This window comes from Ammospiza caudacuta, chromosome 28 (assembly GCF_027887145.1).
Source record: "Ammospiza caudacuta isolate bAmmCau1 chromosome 28, bAmmCau1.pri, whole genome shotgun sequence".
Lineage (NCBI taxonomy): Eukaryota > Metazoa > Chordata > Aves > Passeriformes > Passerellidae > Ammospiza > Ammospiza caudacuta.
This window is the reverse complement of record NC_080620.1, coordinates 3,610,164-3,626,657: the sequence shown is the minus strand read 5'-3', so window position 1 is coordinate 3,626,657 and position 16,494 is coordinate 3,610,164. Positions and strand designations below refer to the sequence as shown.

Sequence of the window (16,494 nt, the reverse complement as noted above, 5' to 3'; positions counted from 1 at the left end):
GTACCCTCGATGCTCTGCGTGGGTGGGATGGAGCCAGGTGGGAAGGGGTGACACCACAGCAGGAACTTTGTCCCTTTTGGTCACAACTTGCTGATCCTTTGCTGTGCTGAGGGGGCTCCTCAGCGGGCAGAGCCCATCCCCGGCCCTGCTGGAGCAGCAGTGTGGGCACAGCGTGGTGCTGGCTCTGCCGTGCCCCAGTAGAACAGCCTGGGGCTCTGTGGGTGCGGGGGAGAGGCGAGGCCAGCCCTGGAGGAAGTGGTTTGTGAAGGAAATGAGATGTGAGCACTCAGCGCCTGCCTTATCGGTCTGGCCGCCTGCCAGCACTGCCGTGGGCGAGCCGGGCTGCTCCCAGGAGCCCGGGGCTGCCAAGGGCTGCGGTGTGGCAGCTGCTCTGGGCTCCTGCCCCAGCCACAGCTCACCACAGGCACCACAGAGCGCTGCAGGCCAGCAGCCGCACCTCTGCCATGCTGGGAGTGTCCTCTCCTCTGTTCCTGGCCAAAATCAGCCCCCCAGGACACCCGTCAGAGCCCAGCCCTTGGCACAGCTGGCAGCACTGGCTGGCAAAGGTCCCTGCTCAGAACGAGCCCAGCCCTTCTTTTGTTCATTTTTATTAGTAAGAGATTGAAAACATAGTTAAATACATTTCTTTGCTGATAATTTACAGCTGTTAGTGCAGCAGAAAATGGGTGCTGTTAAGTCAGTAGCAGTAACTCAGGAGACACAGGCGCTCAGGCTTTGGCCAGCTCCCTGTAGGACAGACAGAACCCAGGCTGTCCAGTCCAGCCCTTGCCCAGCCTCAGGGGATGCCAGGCTGCACCCAGCCCTCAGCTCCTGCAGGAACCAGGGCAGGAGATGGAGCTGGAGCCTTGGTTTGGTGCAGAAAGCAGTTGAGGAGGAGGGAAAGTAGAGCTGCAGGAGGGCAGGTCCAGCACTGGAGGCCTCTCTGAGCCATGGTGGCTTTGGGCAAGGTGTGTCCCCATTGCTGATGGTGACAGCAGTCAGTAAACCACCTCATACACTGTGGCCTTCTTGTCACCAGAGCCCGTCACGATGAATTTGTCGTTGACAGAGATGTCACAGCTCAGGACTGACGAAGACTCCTTAGACTGAGTGAGAGGGCAGGAGGTGAGAGCAGGGCAGCTGCCTGGAGCCACCACAATGCCCCTGCAGAGATTCTTGAGCCCACCTGGAAAATGCTGGCTCCATAGGGCGCCCTCCAGGCGTTGAGCAGGTTGTCCTTCCCCGTGCTCACAAACCACCTCCCTGGGACAGGAGACAGAGTGGGTGTCAGCAGCTGGGACACCATTCAGGGGCTAAACCACAGGGATAAATCTGAGGCTATCCACAGCCCAGGCAGAAAAAAGGGCCCTTGCCTACCACAGGAGGCGAATTTGAGAGAGAGGACACAGCTCTCGTGGAGGTGCAGCTGGTACTTGTCGGGTTTGGTGACGTGCAGGATCTCCACGTTGCTGCTCTCCATGCCCACGGCCAGCCACTCTCCCATGGGACAGTAGCCCAGGGAAAAGATCTGAGGGGACACACAGGCTCACAGGGTGGCCCAGCAGCAGGTGCCAGCTGGCCCAGGGTGCTCCAGATGGCTCCAGCCCTACCTGGGAGCTGAAGTCGTGCTGCTGCAGCTGCCGGCCCTCCCGCAGGTCCCAGCAGCGCACGGTGTTGTCCAGACCCCCTGTCCACAGCTTGGTGCCATAGTTAGAGATGTCAATGCAGCTGGCACCGTCTGTGTGGCCTTGAAACTGCCTGGGAAAGAGGGGGATGGAGAGGGAGAGGGCACAGCTGGCAGGGCAGGCAGCACCTGCAGCACGGAGCGAGGGCAGGGCAGCAGTGAGGAGTGCAAGGACAGGCACTGTGCCACGGCCAGGCTCACACACAGGGACAGGCAGGGACATGCTGCAGGGAAAAATGAGGGGATCCTGGGCCGAGGAGTCCCCAGCAGTGCTGCCCTGCAGCCCCTGGCCCAAACTCACCTGACCAGGGTCTGGTTCTGCAGGTCCCACACCACAATGTTGCCGTCGCTGCAGCAGGAGAAGCAGACTTTGGCGTCAGGGCTGATGGCCAGGGCGTAGCAGGCGGGGGCAGAGGAGGTGAGCTCAGCCTTGATGCGGGGCGTGGGGGCTGCCAGGTCCCAGATGGACAGGGTGCTGGCCTCCCCCCCCACGATCAGGCTGCGCCCGTCGGGGAGCAGCTTGCAGGAGCGGATGTAGTTGTCACGGTTCTGCACGGGGGGCACAGGCAGCAGGGCAAGGCAAGGAGCACATGGTGAGCACGCGGGGCCTGGCAGGAGACACTTCTCCTTCTCCCCCTGCAGCTGGGAAAGGCCCCTCTGTCCCCTGCACTGCAGCAGGGGCACATTCCCCTTGCCAGCCCCAGCCCAAAGGCATTGCTGCTCATCCTCCTCCTCCTCCTCCTCCTCACCAGGCAGTCCAGCTGAGCCACGGCCGTCTTGGTGCCCGGCTGCCCCACGTCCCAGACCTTGACGCAGCCCTTGCCCCCGGTGTAGACGTGTCTGGTGGAGTTGCTGATGGTGACAGCACAGACCACCTCGCCGTGGCTCAGCGTGTGCAGCTGCCGCGCGTGCCGGGGGATGCCGGAGCCCAGCAGGGCGTCGGGGGGGAAAGGCACCGGCTGCATCTGCCCGTCTGCACTGACGTGGAAGGAGTAGGCACTGCAAGGGAGCACAGCAGTGAGGAACGCAGCAGGATCCTGCGTGGGCAGGTGCCATGCAGGTCTAACACAGGCAGCATGGTCTGGAGGCAGAGGGCATGGAAGGAGAAGGCACTGGAAGGGAGCAGAGCAGTGAGAAACAGATTAGTGAGGAACAGAGCAGTGAGAAATAAAACAGGATCGTGCATGGGCAGGTGCCACACAGGTCTAACACAGCCAGGATGGTCTGGACGCAGAGGGCATGGAAGGAGAAGGTACTAGATGGGAGCAGAGCAGTGAGAAGCAGAGCAGAATCCTGTGTAGACAGGGGCTGGTGCCATGTGGTTCCAACAGGCACCATGGGCACGTGGCACAAACAGCAGCATGTTTTGGAGTCAGAGCACATGGAAGGAGAAGGCACTAGAAGGGAGCAGAGCAGGATCCTGCATGAACAGGTGCCACACAGGTCCAAAACAGGCAGCACAGTCTGGAGGCAGAGGACATGGAAGGAGAAGGCACTGGAAGAAAGCAGAATGGTGAGAAACAGCAGAATCCTGAGTGGGCAGGTGCCATGCAGGTCCAACACAGGCAGCACAGTTTGGAGGCATAGCCATGAGCAGATGCCAGCTGGGCACACAACAACCACAGCCCAGCTTTCCCTCAGGCTCTGCTCCCTGCTGCCCCCAGCTTGTCCACAGAGCCCAAATTCCCCCCCAGAAGCCTCCACATCCCCTCCTCTCCCAGCACAGCCCCCATCCAGCCCCGTTTGGAGTCAGAGCCATGGAAGGAGAAGGCACTAGAAGGGAGCAGAAGAGAGGCCTGAACAAGCCCTGTGTGATGCCAAGGGCAGGAGGTGATCTCTCTGTTAGCCACACTCAAGGCAAGGTGGAATGTGCCCAAGGCAATGTGGAAGGTGCCAAAGCCAAAAGGTGGAGAGTGCCCAAGCCAAAAGGTGGAAGGTGCCCATTATGCCCTGGCTAATTAAAGGTTTAATTACCCAGCTCCAGCTGCCAGGAATGAAATGGCAGAGCTGGATTCAGGATTGGAGAGCAGCTCTCCCTCAGGTGAGCCCTTGCGAGGGAGATGCTCCCAACTCCCACCTCAGCCCCTTGTCCCCACCCTCCCTGCAACCACTTACGTTTTCCCTCCAGGGACGGTGGGGAGTGAAGAGGAGAGGGTGGAGGCCCTCAGGTGAGGGTGAGACTCAAATGCCACCTGCACAAAACAAAGGACACATGAGGAGCAGAGCACAGGACACCAAAGCTGTGCTCTGGCCTTTCCCTGCACACCCTGGGACCAGCCTGGCTCTGTGCAAGCCCCCTCCTCACACAGAGTGACAAAGACCAAAATGTGTCCCCACAAACACCAGTGGAAGGAGTAGAGACTTCTCTCAAGATTCCACCAGCCCCACATCCCACCAAGCTGTGCAAGGGAGCCTTTCCTATGGCTGCAAGCCCAGCTGGTGCCCAGGGCACAGGCAGCAGAGCCAGCACACCCAGACCCCTCCTCAGTGACTCACCAGGGGTGAGCGGCCGTGGAGCAGCGTGCTGCTGGCCTGGGGCACTGACAGCTGGGTGCCCGTGCAGAGGCTGGGGCTGGCGTGGGGCACCATGGCCAGGGAGGACGTGAAGGGGCTGGAGGAGCTCAGGGGGCTGCAGAGAGCTGCACGAGGAGAGAGCCACGGCTTGGCCCTGGCGGCACCCGGGGGAGAGGGGGGGACACCTGGTGACTGCACAGACACCCCCTGCGACCCCACAGCCAAGCCCTGAAGCAGCCAGCTTCGAGCAGCCCCACCGAAATGACAATTGAGCAGAGAAAAAGAGATTAAACCCCTGCTGTACCCCAACCACCATACAAGCCCAGCAGGTGTGTGGAAATGGCAGAGGGGCTCCTCTTGGCCATGGTTCATAGCTCTGATCTTGTGGAGCAAAATGGCCCTGCCAGCTCTGCTGGTGGCAGACAGGTCCTGAATCCTCCATCCCATCCCATCCCACCAGAGCAGAGCAGAGCAGGCCCTGTGCTGTCCTGGACACTCAGTGACCCCCCTGGACACACTGAAACCCCCAATGCTGTCCTGGACACTCAGTGACACTCCTGGACACTCAGTGACACCCCCATGCTACCCCTGACATTCAGTGACAACCCCTGTGCTCTCCTGGACACTAACTGACACCTCTGGACAGTCAGCGACACCCCTGGACACACTGACCCCCCCCCCCATGCTGTCCCTGTCACTCAGTGACCCCCCTGGACACTCAGTGACCCCCCTGGACACCCAGTGACCCCCCCATGCTGTCCCTGTCACTCAGTGACCCCCCCATGCTGTCCCTGTCACTCACTGGCGCTGTCGGTGCCCGCTGCCTTGCCCGGGGGTGGCCGGAGCGCGATGGCCGAGCTGGGTCCGGGGCCTGGCGTGAGGGAGTCACGGGCTGGTGAGGAAGAGGAGGGCTTGGAGGTGGCAGCGCTGGCCGCTGAGTGGGTCTGTGCAGCAGAGGGAAGAAGAGCAGCTTCAGCTGTGGGAGCAGAGCCTGGGCCAGGATCTTCCACACCTTGGAGGGTAGAAGGAGCTCCTGGATGGAGCTGGACAAGGATTGCCCATCCAGGTCCCCTCTCCTTTGCCCCTCACATGTCCCTGCTCTCCCCACAGCTGCAAATGCCCCATCCAAGCTTTGAATCACCCCAAACTGCCCCAACCCTGCACTGGGCACATCTGCTGCCCCCTCAAGCAAATTTCCCCTGGCACCAAGAGGATGCCTGGCATGAACTGGCCTCTCCAATCCCCACAGCTATTTCACTCCTTGCTTTTTTTTTTTTTTTTTTTTTCCCTGCCTGCCTCTCCTATTTCTTCTGCTTTTTTTTCTGTCTGGGGATTTTGTCGACACCAGCAAAGGAGAGAAAAAAAAAAAAAAAAATTAATAACAGAGAAAAGCTCCGTGCTGTGCTGGCAGATTGCTCAGGGCGCTTTGTCTGCTCTAATCCGATTGTGCTGGGGAGCTGCTGCTCGCTGCTGCCCACAGCCCCCAGCTGGCTCCTGACCCCAGATGGGGGGACAGATCACTCGGTCCCTGCGGTGGCTGGGAGGCCAAGGAGTGGCAGAAACATCCCTCCCTCCCCCTTCCCACATGCTGATGTTTCAATCTGAGCGCTGGACTGGTGCTTGGCAAGGAAAAGGGAAAAAAAAAAAAAAAAAAAAAAAAAAAAAAAAAAAAAAAAAAAAAAAAAAACCACACAGAAGCAGCAAAAAAAAAAAAAAAGGAGGAAAAATCAATTGCTGTGAGCAGCTCTGGGGAGAATCCTGCAGGCAGATGGGTGGAGAGCACTGCAGAGCTGTGCTGTGCCCAGCAGTGCTCCCCCTGCCCCGAGGGCACGGATCTGTTCCCAATGGGCACAAACCCAGCATTCCTATCCGGCTGTATATGGCATTCCAGACTGGCCATAATGAGAAATTCCCACCCCAGCCCCGGGGCTGCTCACCGGGCTCTGCTCCCGGTGCTCCCCGCTGGAACCCCCGACGGACGCGGGGCTCGGGGGGCGGCTCCGGGGGCTGCCGGGCTCCGAGGGCGGGTCCTGGGGGGAGAACAGCGCTGTGGGAAGCAGGAACAGCCCTGGGTAGGAGGGCAGGGTCCCTGGGGAGCCAGCACCACCCCATCAGTGCCCTCGGTCTGATGAGGAGCATCCGCGCTGCGTTCTGCTCCCCTGGATGAGAAACGGCCTCGGTTTTGCTCTTTGGATAAAATGAGAGGTGACAGCAGGTTCAGAGGACACTGGTGGCCAGGGATGCTTTCACAAGGAGGGATGGGGATCAGCACACACGAGGAGCTGAGACAGGGCTGCCATTTCAGAGGCAAGGCCACCCCTCAGCTCTTGCACTGCCGTTCAACCAGGTCTGTGACATTTTATCAGCACAATGAGCAGATTTCATAAGCCTCATTTGCTGCAGAAATTCCTCCTGATCTTCCTTTCAGGGCTTGTATTTCCTTAGGAAGTGGCACAAAAAGACCTTATATCTTTCTCTCCCCTCTGTCTTCTGAAAAGGGAATAACCACATCCCCAAAAACATCTTTTCTACCAAGAACAGTGGTGGTGGCTGGGATCAAGATCAAGGTGTGCCTCAGTCAGGAAAGGTTGTATCAGAAGCAGAATGTGGCAGTTCCATGGCAGAAGACTGGAATTCAGTGAGGTGAGTTAAAGTTGAGGCTGCTCAAGGGCCAGGCAGGGCAGGAAGGGGCTCAAGGCCTGGGGCTGGCAGTGCCAGGGTGTGCCATGAGGCTCCTGCCACCTCCACCCACAGGAGCTGCCAGCAGTGAGCCCAGCTCCATGGAGCTCTCATCCCAGCTTATCAGCCTCCCCATATGGGATGCTGCAGCAAAGGGGCTGACAGGGGATTGTGAAGCAGAGCCAAGCCTGTGGCTGGCAAAGCTGAGCCCTGGCTGGCACAGCCCTCCCAGAGCAGTGGGAGTGGAATCAGTCTTGGCTGGCACAACGCACTGGAGCAGGGCTGGCACGTGTCCTGGCTGGCCACAACGAGCTGCAGCCTAAAGAACCCCAAAGCTGGGCAACCAGAGCCCTAAACCCAATCCCTGCAGCTAGAGGAGGATGCCTTGCCAGGCTCTGAGGGCTCACCTCATCCACCACCAGGTTGTCGTCACTCTTGTCCCCACCGCTGTCCTGCGAGGAGGGAGAAACCCAGAAGGGCTCAGTCAGCACAGGGAGATGCTGGAGCAGGCTCTGTTCTGCCCCAGAGTGATCCATTTTCTCCTGTACATCACTCCCAGGACCCATTTTCTCCTGTACATCCCTCCCTGGACCAACACCAGCCAGTTCTGCTGGCAGTGACCCAGCCTTGGGCTGAGGGGCCTCCCTGGGGCTCCTCGTTTGCTTTGTTCTTGCTCCCTGAGCAGCAGGGTGGGCACAGGGCTGCCCAGCCCCCTCCCCAGCCCAGCCTCAGCCCTTGGGGCACTCACAGAATGCCCAGGCAGCTCCTTCTCCTCCCTCTTCCTCTTCAGCCCCGTGCGCTGCTCGTCGGGCAGGCTCTCGGCAGGGGAAGATGAAACGCTCTGAGGCAGAGGGGAAAAAGGTGAGAGAGCCACTGTGAGGGCAGGCAGCCACCCCTCAGCTCTCAGTGGGGCCAGACCCTGCCCCACTACCACCTCCATCCTGTAAAAGCATCCCCCAGGCTGCTGGGAAGGACCCCAGAACCCCAAGCTGAGTGAGGGAGATCCAGCCCTGCAGAGACAACAAGCAGAAAATTCCCACTGGAGCTGTGTTGGCTTCACCTCAACCCTGCCAGGAGGTTTTGGAAGCAGAATGGGGCTGAGCAGGAAGAAGAGCCCTCCCCAGGTGCTGCTGGCAGCTGCAGGGGTGTCACACGTGCCCTGGCATCCCCACACTGGTGACAATGCAGCCAGAGGTGACAGAGATGCCCCATGGCAGGGCTCCCTGCAGCTGACTGCTCCTGGGTGTGCCTGGGCACTGATGGCATCACAAACACCTCCTCTCCTTCCTCCTCTCCTTCAGATCGATGCCTGCAATTCCCCAGCAGAGATCATTAACCCTTCCTTCCCCTGCCTGGACCCTGGATTGTGCAGAGCTGCTGTGGAGCTTGGGAAGGGACTCACAGAATCACAGCTCTGGGACTGGGGGGATCCTAAAAGGATCCTCCTAAAAGGGAGGGGGCAGCCAAGGACTGCAGAGGGGCTGAGAGCTCTGAGCCCTGCTCAGAATGATTCCTAAACTAGAAACTCCTTGAAAAGGACAGAGCTGGTTATTTTGGGAGCAGCCCTTGATCTTTAGCTCCTTGCATCAGCAAAGACTGAATTGAGGTGGCCCAGAAGCTGCAGTTACAAAACCCTGATGCAAACACAGCCCACCCAGGCCAGCAAAGCTCACCCAGCAGCCCCATCCCTTCCCAGGAGCCAGTGGCCAGCTTGGAGCACACTGGAGATGCCACCAGGGCCAGCTGAGGCCACTGGCCTGCCACAACTTACCCTGCTTGGGGTGAGCTCTGGATGCAGGCAGCAGCAGGGAGAACATCCCAGGTCCATGTCAGGGCAGAGGGGAGGACAGGGAGAGGTTGTTAATGCCAAGCCTGTGCCACTCATACCCAGGCAGGAAGGACAGAGGGGCACAGCAGGGCAAATCAGGAAACAGCAGGACAGATGTTTAGAAAACAAACAAACAAAAAAAATCACAACTGATTTCCCAATTTGCCCACCTGAAATGTGGATTTTGTGCTGTCTAAAGGGAGGTCAGCACTTTGTTGCTCCTCAGGGAAGCAGGGGAATCTCTACCCACCCACCTCCTTCCAAGAGCTCTGAAATCCCTTCCCCAGACATGAAAACATATCCAAAGGCCCCAGGAGGGGAGAGCTGGCCAGCTGAGATCCCCTGAATCACACCCATCCCATTTCCTTAGGAAGCCATGCCTAAAAGCCCTGCTTGGAAACTCTCTGAGGCTTTTTGGACATGAACAGCAAAGCAAGTCCACTTCCCTGAGCCCAGGGAAGGAGTGCCAGGCATTTACTGCAAATCCAAGCCCAGGGAACACATTTACTGCAGACCCAAGCACAGGGCTGTGGGCTGGCCTTCAGCAACCTTCCCTGGCTGATTTTTGCTCCTAAAGATCCACCAGCATTTAGAGAGAATGAGTCCAGGTCTCTGCTGGCAAGGAGAAGCAGGCAGGGATGGGAAGCTAAGGGATTCCTGTAGGCACTGCTCCAAGGCCATGGTCTGGAGTGGGACCAGATGCCTGCCATCAACCCTGTGCACCCCTGGCTCAGCTTGACTCACACCAGCTCTATGGCAGAGCACTGAGGATTAACCCCAGACAGATGGAGCATTTCAGTGTTTTCCTTTTTTTTTTTTTTTTTTTTTTTTAATAAGGAATGGCCCTCACCACAGCCAGACACCCAGGCTGAGAGAAGTTCTGGCTGCCTGGGCTCTGAGGGTTAAGCAGGCTCAGCACAGCACAGCCTGCTTTTATTCTCTCTCTCTCTCTCTGGACTTTGTTTTCCTCCTTTGTGGAAGCCATCCTTAAAGAAACACGGGCAGGATTTGAGCTGCAGACAGCTGTGTGCAGAGAGGGGGGGCAGAGCTGCCACCAACAGCTTCCTGCTGCTCTTTTCACCACCTTGAAATCCTGCAGGCCAAGCCAGACCATGAGAACCTGCAGCAAACCCCACCCATGCCTGGCTTTGCTGCTGCTCTGGGGTCCTGACCCAAGTGCATTTCAGTCAGCACCTTCCCCAGGGGAGTGTGCAGGGAAATGTGCAGGGAAATATCACTCCTGCTAAATCTGGCTGCCTGTTCCCAGCCCACAGAGCCTCTCTCCTTGTCCCAGCCTCTCTCAGCACAACCACTGTGCTCTGAAAAGGTGATTTGAGCTCAGAGCAGCTCCTCCTTTGTGCAACAGGCCAGGAGGAGAGCTGGGCACAGTTACTCATTTGGCCCAGGCCTGCCAGTAGCATTCAGAGCACTGATTTAATGATGATTAAATATTGATGATGTTTGGAAGGCACTCGCTGATCCTGACAGGAGGAGGCACCCATCTGGACTAGGAATTAGTGTAATTTACAGGGCACAACACACCCAATGAGGCTCTGCTCTCTGAATTCCTTGCCCCAGGCTTGTGGCTGTCACAGTTTCTACCAAGGGCTTGCAACAGAATTTTCCTTAAAAGTCTCATCTTTAAGTATCAGATCTTGGTGTAAAAAGAGAGGATTTCTTTGTGGTGGGGATCTCATGCACTGGAAATACCCAGGGGAGCAGGGAGAGCTGTGTGTGGGCACAAACACTTGCCCAGGGCTGCACACACAGCATCACTGCAGAGCAGCCACAAACACAGCCAGCCTCCTGGGGCTGCAGGCATTCCATTCCATGAATTTGCCATCCCCGGGGGATGCAGCAGCCAGGAGCCTCGGCAAAGAGGCAAAACAGCATCCCAGCCTTTCAAGGGTTAACCCAGCTGTGCTTCTTCCCCTTACCTCTGCTCTCCCCAGGCTGGGCCACTCTGTGCTCCTTGGCCAGCTGAACCTGAGCCATCAGCGCCCCGGAGAGGGCCAGGAGCCCCGAGCTGCCCGTGCTCAGGCTGGGGGGCTGAGTGCTGGATGGGTGGGGAACCAGCGGGAGGGGGGCTGCGTGCTGGGAGAGCTGCTGGAGCTGCTGCTGCTGAAAGAGAAAGAGCAAACGGTGCTGGATGTGGATGTGGAGGAGGCAGCCACGGCCCGGCCCTCCCCTCCCCTCCCTGCAGGGTGCAAAGCTCATGGGATGAGACAGGGATGGCAATGGGGAGGGGGCAGCGGAGCTCTGGGGGCTGCACAGGCTGGGTCAGACCCCTGCCCCTTCCCCCGGGGCTGTCTGGGCTCTGCAGGCTCAGCACAGCCTCTTTTATTCCCCCTCTGGACTTTGTTTTCCTCCTGTTCCCCTTCCACCCTTGAGTCTCTCCCTGCAGACACGACCCCAGGCCATGGCTGTGCCACAGGGCACCCAACACCTTCAGGACACTGTGGATAATCCCTTCTCCTCAATGGGTGTATTAAAATAGTAAAAACCCTCAAAACAGTAAAAAAATGGGTGTTTCAAAATAGTAAAAACCCTTAAAAAGTAAAAATGGATGTACTAAAATAGTAAAACCCTTTAAATAGTAAAAAATGGGTGTGTCAAAATAGTGAAAACCCCTTAAATAGTAAAAAATGGAAAATGGGCGTATTAAAATAGTAAAAACCCTTAAACAATAAAAAATGGGTGTGTCAAATAGTAAAAACCCTTAAATAGTAAATAATGGGTGTATCAAAATAGTAAAAGCCCTTAAATAGTAAAAAATGGGTGTGTCAAAATAGTGAAAACCCTTAAATAGTAAAAAATGGAAAATGGGCGTATTAAAATAGTAAAAACCCTTCAATAGTAAAAAATGGGCATATTAAAATAGTAAAAACCCTTAAACAATAAAAAAATGGGTGTTTCAAAATAGTAAAAACCGTTAAATAGTAAATAATGGGTGTGTCAAATAGTAAAAACCCTTAAATAGTAAAAAATAAGTGTACTAAAATAGTAAAAACCCTTAAATAGTAAAAAATGGAAAATGGGTGTATCAAAATAGTAAAAGTCCTTAAATAGTAAAAAATGGGCGTGTCAAAATAGTAAAACCCCTTAAATAGTAAATAATGGGTGTGTCAACTAGTAAAAACCCTTAAATAGTAAAAAATGGGTGTGTCAAAATAGTAAAAACCCCTTAAATAGTAAAAAATGGAAAATGGGCGTATTAAAATAGTAAAAACCCTTAAATAGTAAAAAATGGGCGTATTAAAATAGTATAAACCCTTAAACAATAAAAAATGGGTGTGTCAAATAGTAAAAACCCTTAAATAGTAAAAAATAAGTGTACTAAAATAGTAAAAACCCTTAAATAGTAAAAAATGGAAAATGGGTGTATCAAAATAGTAAAAGCCCTTAAATAGTAAAAAATGGGCATATTAAAATAGTAAAACCCCTTAAATAGTAAATAATGGGTGTGTCAACTAGTAAAAACCCTTAAATAGTAAAAAATGGGTGTGTCAAAATAGTGAAAACCCTTCAATAGTAAAAAATGGAAAATGGGTGTATCAAAATAGTAAAAGCCCTTAAATAGTAAAAAATGGGTGTGTCAAAATAGTAAAAGCCCTTAAATAGTAAATAATGGGTGTGTCAACTAGTAAAAACCCTTAAATAGTAACAAATGGGTGTGTCAAACTGGTAAAAACCCTTAAATAGTAAAAAATGGGTGTATCAAACTAGTAAAAAAATGGATGCATTAAAAGATTAAAAATTTCCCCCATCACTGCAAATCCCAAACCCCAGGCAGGGAAGAGTTTTTGCCCCCAGGCAGGCAGTGCAACTCACCCCGACGATGCTGTTGAGCTCGCCCATGGTCACCTGCTTGGCCCGTTCCACTGCCTGCAGGACCTGCTGCTGGTGCTGGGCAGAAGAGCACAGGGTGGTCACACCCTGCTCCTGCCCCAGGGAGCTCCACACTGCCCCACCCTTCCCTGCACAGCCCCTTCTCCCTCCCCTCCAGCCCAGGCTTGAAGTTTTCCTCCCCAAAACCTCCCGTGGTTCAGGCAGGAGTTGGCTCTGGCTTCTTGGGAATGGGCAAATCAATCTGCTGCATCCTCCTTACCTCCTGTGTCAGGAAGGGAATGATCTGGGCACAAATGGCACTCAGCCTCTTGACAATCTCTGCCTGAAGGAGGACAGCAGGAATCAGCAGGTATCACCATGGATGGAGGGCTCTGATCCCCATCCTGTCCCCCCTCCTGCAAACACAAGCTCTGCAGAGGATGAAACTCTCCCCACCCAGGGAAATTCTCCTGCTGCCTCTGCATCCCTGTGGGATTTCCCAAACTGCTGCCAGGCACAGGGGAGGGACCCCAGGCCTCAAGCCCTGCGTGGCCCCAGGACAAGGCAAGCTCCAAGCTGTCAGTCCCTGCAGCCCAGCTGCCTTTGCTCAGCCCAAACCCATCCTGGCTTTGCGGGCAGGGACAGAGGGGAGCCGAGCCACAGGAGCTGGCAGGGAGCCCTGCCTGTGCCTTCCCTTCCCAAACATCCAGCTCCAAGCCAGGCAGAGCAAGCAGGATGCAGAGCTGCACAGATTCAGCCCTCTTGGAACGGTACCAGTAAATCCCTCATGGCTCTCTGGTTGTGCCTGCCCTGATCTGGAGCAGGACTCCACTCCCAGCCTCACCAAACCCTGGGACAGCTCCCTCTGCTCCTTCAGAGGCACAAAACACCCCCAGAGCTGCCCCTGCCCACGGGGGAATGCAGAAAACCCGGTGCATCCTCCGAGGAGAGGCTCTGTGGTTGCAGACAAACCCACAGCAGGGCAAGCAGCACTTCTGAGGAAAGGGGCTGTGACTCCAAGAGAAAACCCCACATTTCCTGGGGAAAACTGTAAATGCAGCCCGAGGCTGGCTGCTCTGAAGGGTTTTATCAGCTCAGGTTTCTGACAATCCCCGCCGGTGCTGCAGAGGTCAAAGCAGGCTGGGAGCCAAGGGAGAACAAAGGGAACATTTCCCTGCCGTGCCCCAGAGCCAGCAGCACCCTGTGCTCACCCGCAGCTCCCAGCTGCTCTCCCACTGTGCCCACAGATCCTGAGACCCCCTCCTGCCCAGGCTCCCACTCCTCGACCCCTTGGCCACCACCTCATGGGCAGAACCCTCATCCCCACCTGGCTTTGGCCACCCCTGGCTCAAATTCCCACTGGATTTTGGGGTGTGTAAGGGTGGCAGGAATGTGGGCCCCAGCAGGCTCCCTGCTAACAAAAGGAGCAAACTCGGAGGGGCTGAGCCAGCTGGAGGGATATGGCAGTTGACTTGCCACTTTGTCAGGCATTGGTCCAAACTAATTTCCCTGGCAGAGAGCCCATGATGACTAGATTGATAAATCTGAAGAGGGAAAGCAAATTAAGGCTGGAACAAAAGGGGAACCAGGGAAGGGTGAAAACACTCCTCTGGCTTTGGGAAAGGAAAAGGGGATTAAGGAAAAAAAAAAATAAAAGAAAGACAATCCATTTGCCTCTGGGCTCTAGCTCCTGCTGTTTCCTCCACATCCCTCCTTCAAGTGGGGCCCCAGGGAAGCACTGCAGGGAGGCACCAGGGCTCACAGCAGGGCTCTGAGTGCTTCTCTTTGGGACGGGGAACTCAATAACACATCCTGACAACTGCTGCATCCCTCTGCAAGGCAGTCCCTGTGTCACTTAGAGCCATTAGAGCTACAGGGCTCAAGGGAGATCATTTTCCAACAAAGTCTCCAACCTCAGCCTCTAGCCACCCTCCCAGCCCCCCTGCACTTACCTGCTTGTGCATTTCAATGTTGAGGCCGTAGGACATCTCGTAGTACTGAGAGGAAAAGCAAAAAGCACAGCACAGCCTGGTTAGGAGCTGTCCAGAGCAGCTGGCCCAGGACCAGCCCGGGGTTTGGCTGCCTCCAGCCCTGAGGAATGGCTGGGACACTGTGCCAGGAGCCTGGGATAAGGCAGGGAGCAGGCACAGGCTGTTTATTTACACCTGCAATTTGTGTAAGCCACGGGAAACCAGTTCTGCTGCCCCCCAGATCCTGTCCTGGCTCTTGGAATCTGTTCCAGATTTCACCATTCAGCAGCCACCATGACTCTGACCCCAATCCCCACACCTGGGCAGAAAAGGACACCAGAGGATCTGCTGTCCTCCAGCAAAACCTGTTCCAAAGGCAGGAAAGCACTTCTGGAAATCCCTGTGAGCCTCAGGGATGTGGGGAGGGATCCCAGCTGAGGGGTGAGAGGAACATGCCCTGCAATATCAACACCCAGCCTCACAGGCAGGGCTGTGCTCACCCCTGGGATATTCTTTGCCCAAATTCCCATCTTTTTGCCTCTTGGATGGTGCAACTTGGGTCCCCCCTTTCCCCAGAGGGGCCAGTAAGGTCAGGTGATGAAGGAAAAGGAGCTGCTGTACTGTCCCCCCATCCTCTTCCTCCCAGCAGCTCCTGGCAGGCTCCGAGTGATGGTCAGTCTGTCCTGGGGCCTTTTAACCCTTCATTGGCAACTGCTCCTTCCCCTTCCACCCAAACCACGAGCTTTGGAACATCAGTTCTTAAATATCCACCCCTTGGGAGAAAGAGAGGGAAGAGCTGGGAGCTCTCTTACAAGGCCAGATAGAAAAAGGTTAAAAAAAAAAAAAAAAAAAAGAGAAACAAAACCTATGGCAGGATTCCCGGGCTCAAGCAGCACTGAGCACCAAGAGAAATGGTGATTAACTCCTTCCTGCCCCACATCTCCCCAGCCTCAAGGTGAGCACTGGGCAGTGCTGAGAGGAGCCTCAGCAGCCAGATGTGTGTGAGGGCAGCAGAAGTGGGGACAGCCCTTCAGAGGACACGGCAGGGGACAGCTCACCATGACATAATGCCTCTGCATCTCTGTCTTCTCGCTCACCAGCTTCTCACACTCCAGCTTCAGGCTGCAAAGAGGAGCCAGGGCTTCCATTCATGGACCTGCAGCAGCTCCTGCCCCATCCCTGGGGCAAGCCCAGCACATCTCCTGCCTGTCCCTGCGTGCTGCAGGGGTGTCTTACACCCACCCTGCCCGGGGCACCTGCAGGGCTGTCACACACCTGTAGCACCCACCCAGAGCTCTGTGCCCTCCCTGCCCCTACACCCAGCTCAGCCAGAGGAAATTTGGCTGATCATCCCCTTGGGACCCCCACTCAAGACGGGCTCCCCAGCTCTCACTTTCACGCTGTCCCCCAGCCCAAACCCCTCTCACCTTGCTCCTTCTGCACAGACGAGGCTCTGTCCCCACCATCCACCCCTCCAGAGCCTGCTCCCAAATCTGATCCATTTAGGACTCAAGGCTGGATGCCACCAGCAGAGCAGCAGCTCTGGGGAGCGCCTGGCCCCAAAGCTGCTCCTGTGACAACTCTGATGGCTTCACTCCGTCCTTAAAGACCACACTGCGCTCCTGAAGGAGCTCTCCTCCTCCTCCTTCCCCCGTTATCCCCCCGCACTCAGCCCAGCCCATCCCGGTCCCACCGGCCCTGGTCCCACCTGTGGTACTGCGCCTGCAGGAACTGAAACTCCTCCTTGATTCGCTCGCAGATTTCCAGCACCGAGAACTTGAAGGGCTGCCCGGGCTGTAGAGGAGAGACAGCTCGGCTGTGGAGGCTGCGGCTCGGCCCCGCGGCCCGGCCCGGCCCCGCCGCCCCCGCGGCACTTACCGGGTGCCGTCCCTGAGGGAACATCCTGAGGGCTCCCGGCCCCGCCGCTCCCGGGGCGCTGCTGCCGCTCCCGCTCCCCCGGGCGTGCCGGGGCTCGGCGGGGAGCCGGGGTT

The 16,494-nt window shown here is 56.1% G+C and overlaps 1 protein-coding gene across 1 annotated transcript; it reads right to left on the bottom strand.

Moving 5' to 3' along the window:
- Positions 1-680: 680 nt before the first annotated feature.
- TLE2 (TLE family member 2, transcriptional corepressor) lies at positions 681-16,275 on the bottom strand. Its single transcript, XM_058821141.1, has 19 exons — positions 16,212-16,275; positions 15,562-15,625; positions 14,486-14,530; positions 12,814-12,876; positions 12,537-12,611; positions 10,643-10,826; positions 8,649-8,665; positions 7,626-7,718; positions 7,285-7,329; positions 6,136-6,228; positions 5,001-5,142; positions 4,181-4,323; positions 3,800-3,876; positions 2,434-2,683; positions 1,986-2,233; positions 1,611-1,758; positions 1,378-1,528; positions 1,187-1,263; positions 681-1,106 (listed from the first exon to the last, which is right to left on the bottom strand). Exons 2-19 carry the CDS (start codon positions 15,580-15,582, stop codon positions 999-1,001), a joined length of 1,980 nt encoding a protein of 659 aa, XP_058677124.1. The 5' UTR covers positions 15,583-15,625; positions 16,212-16,275; the 3' UTR covers positions 681-998.
- Between the last annotated feature and the right edge of the window lie 219 nt (positions 16,276-16,494).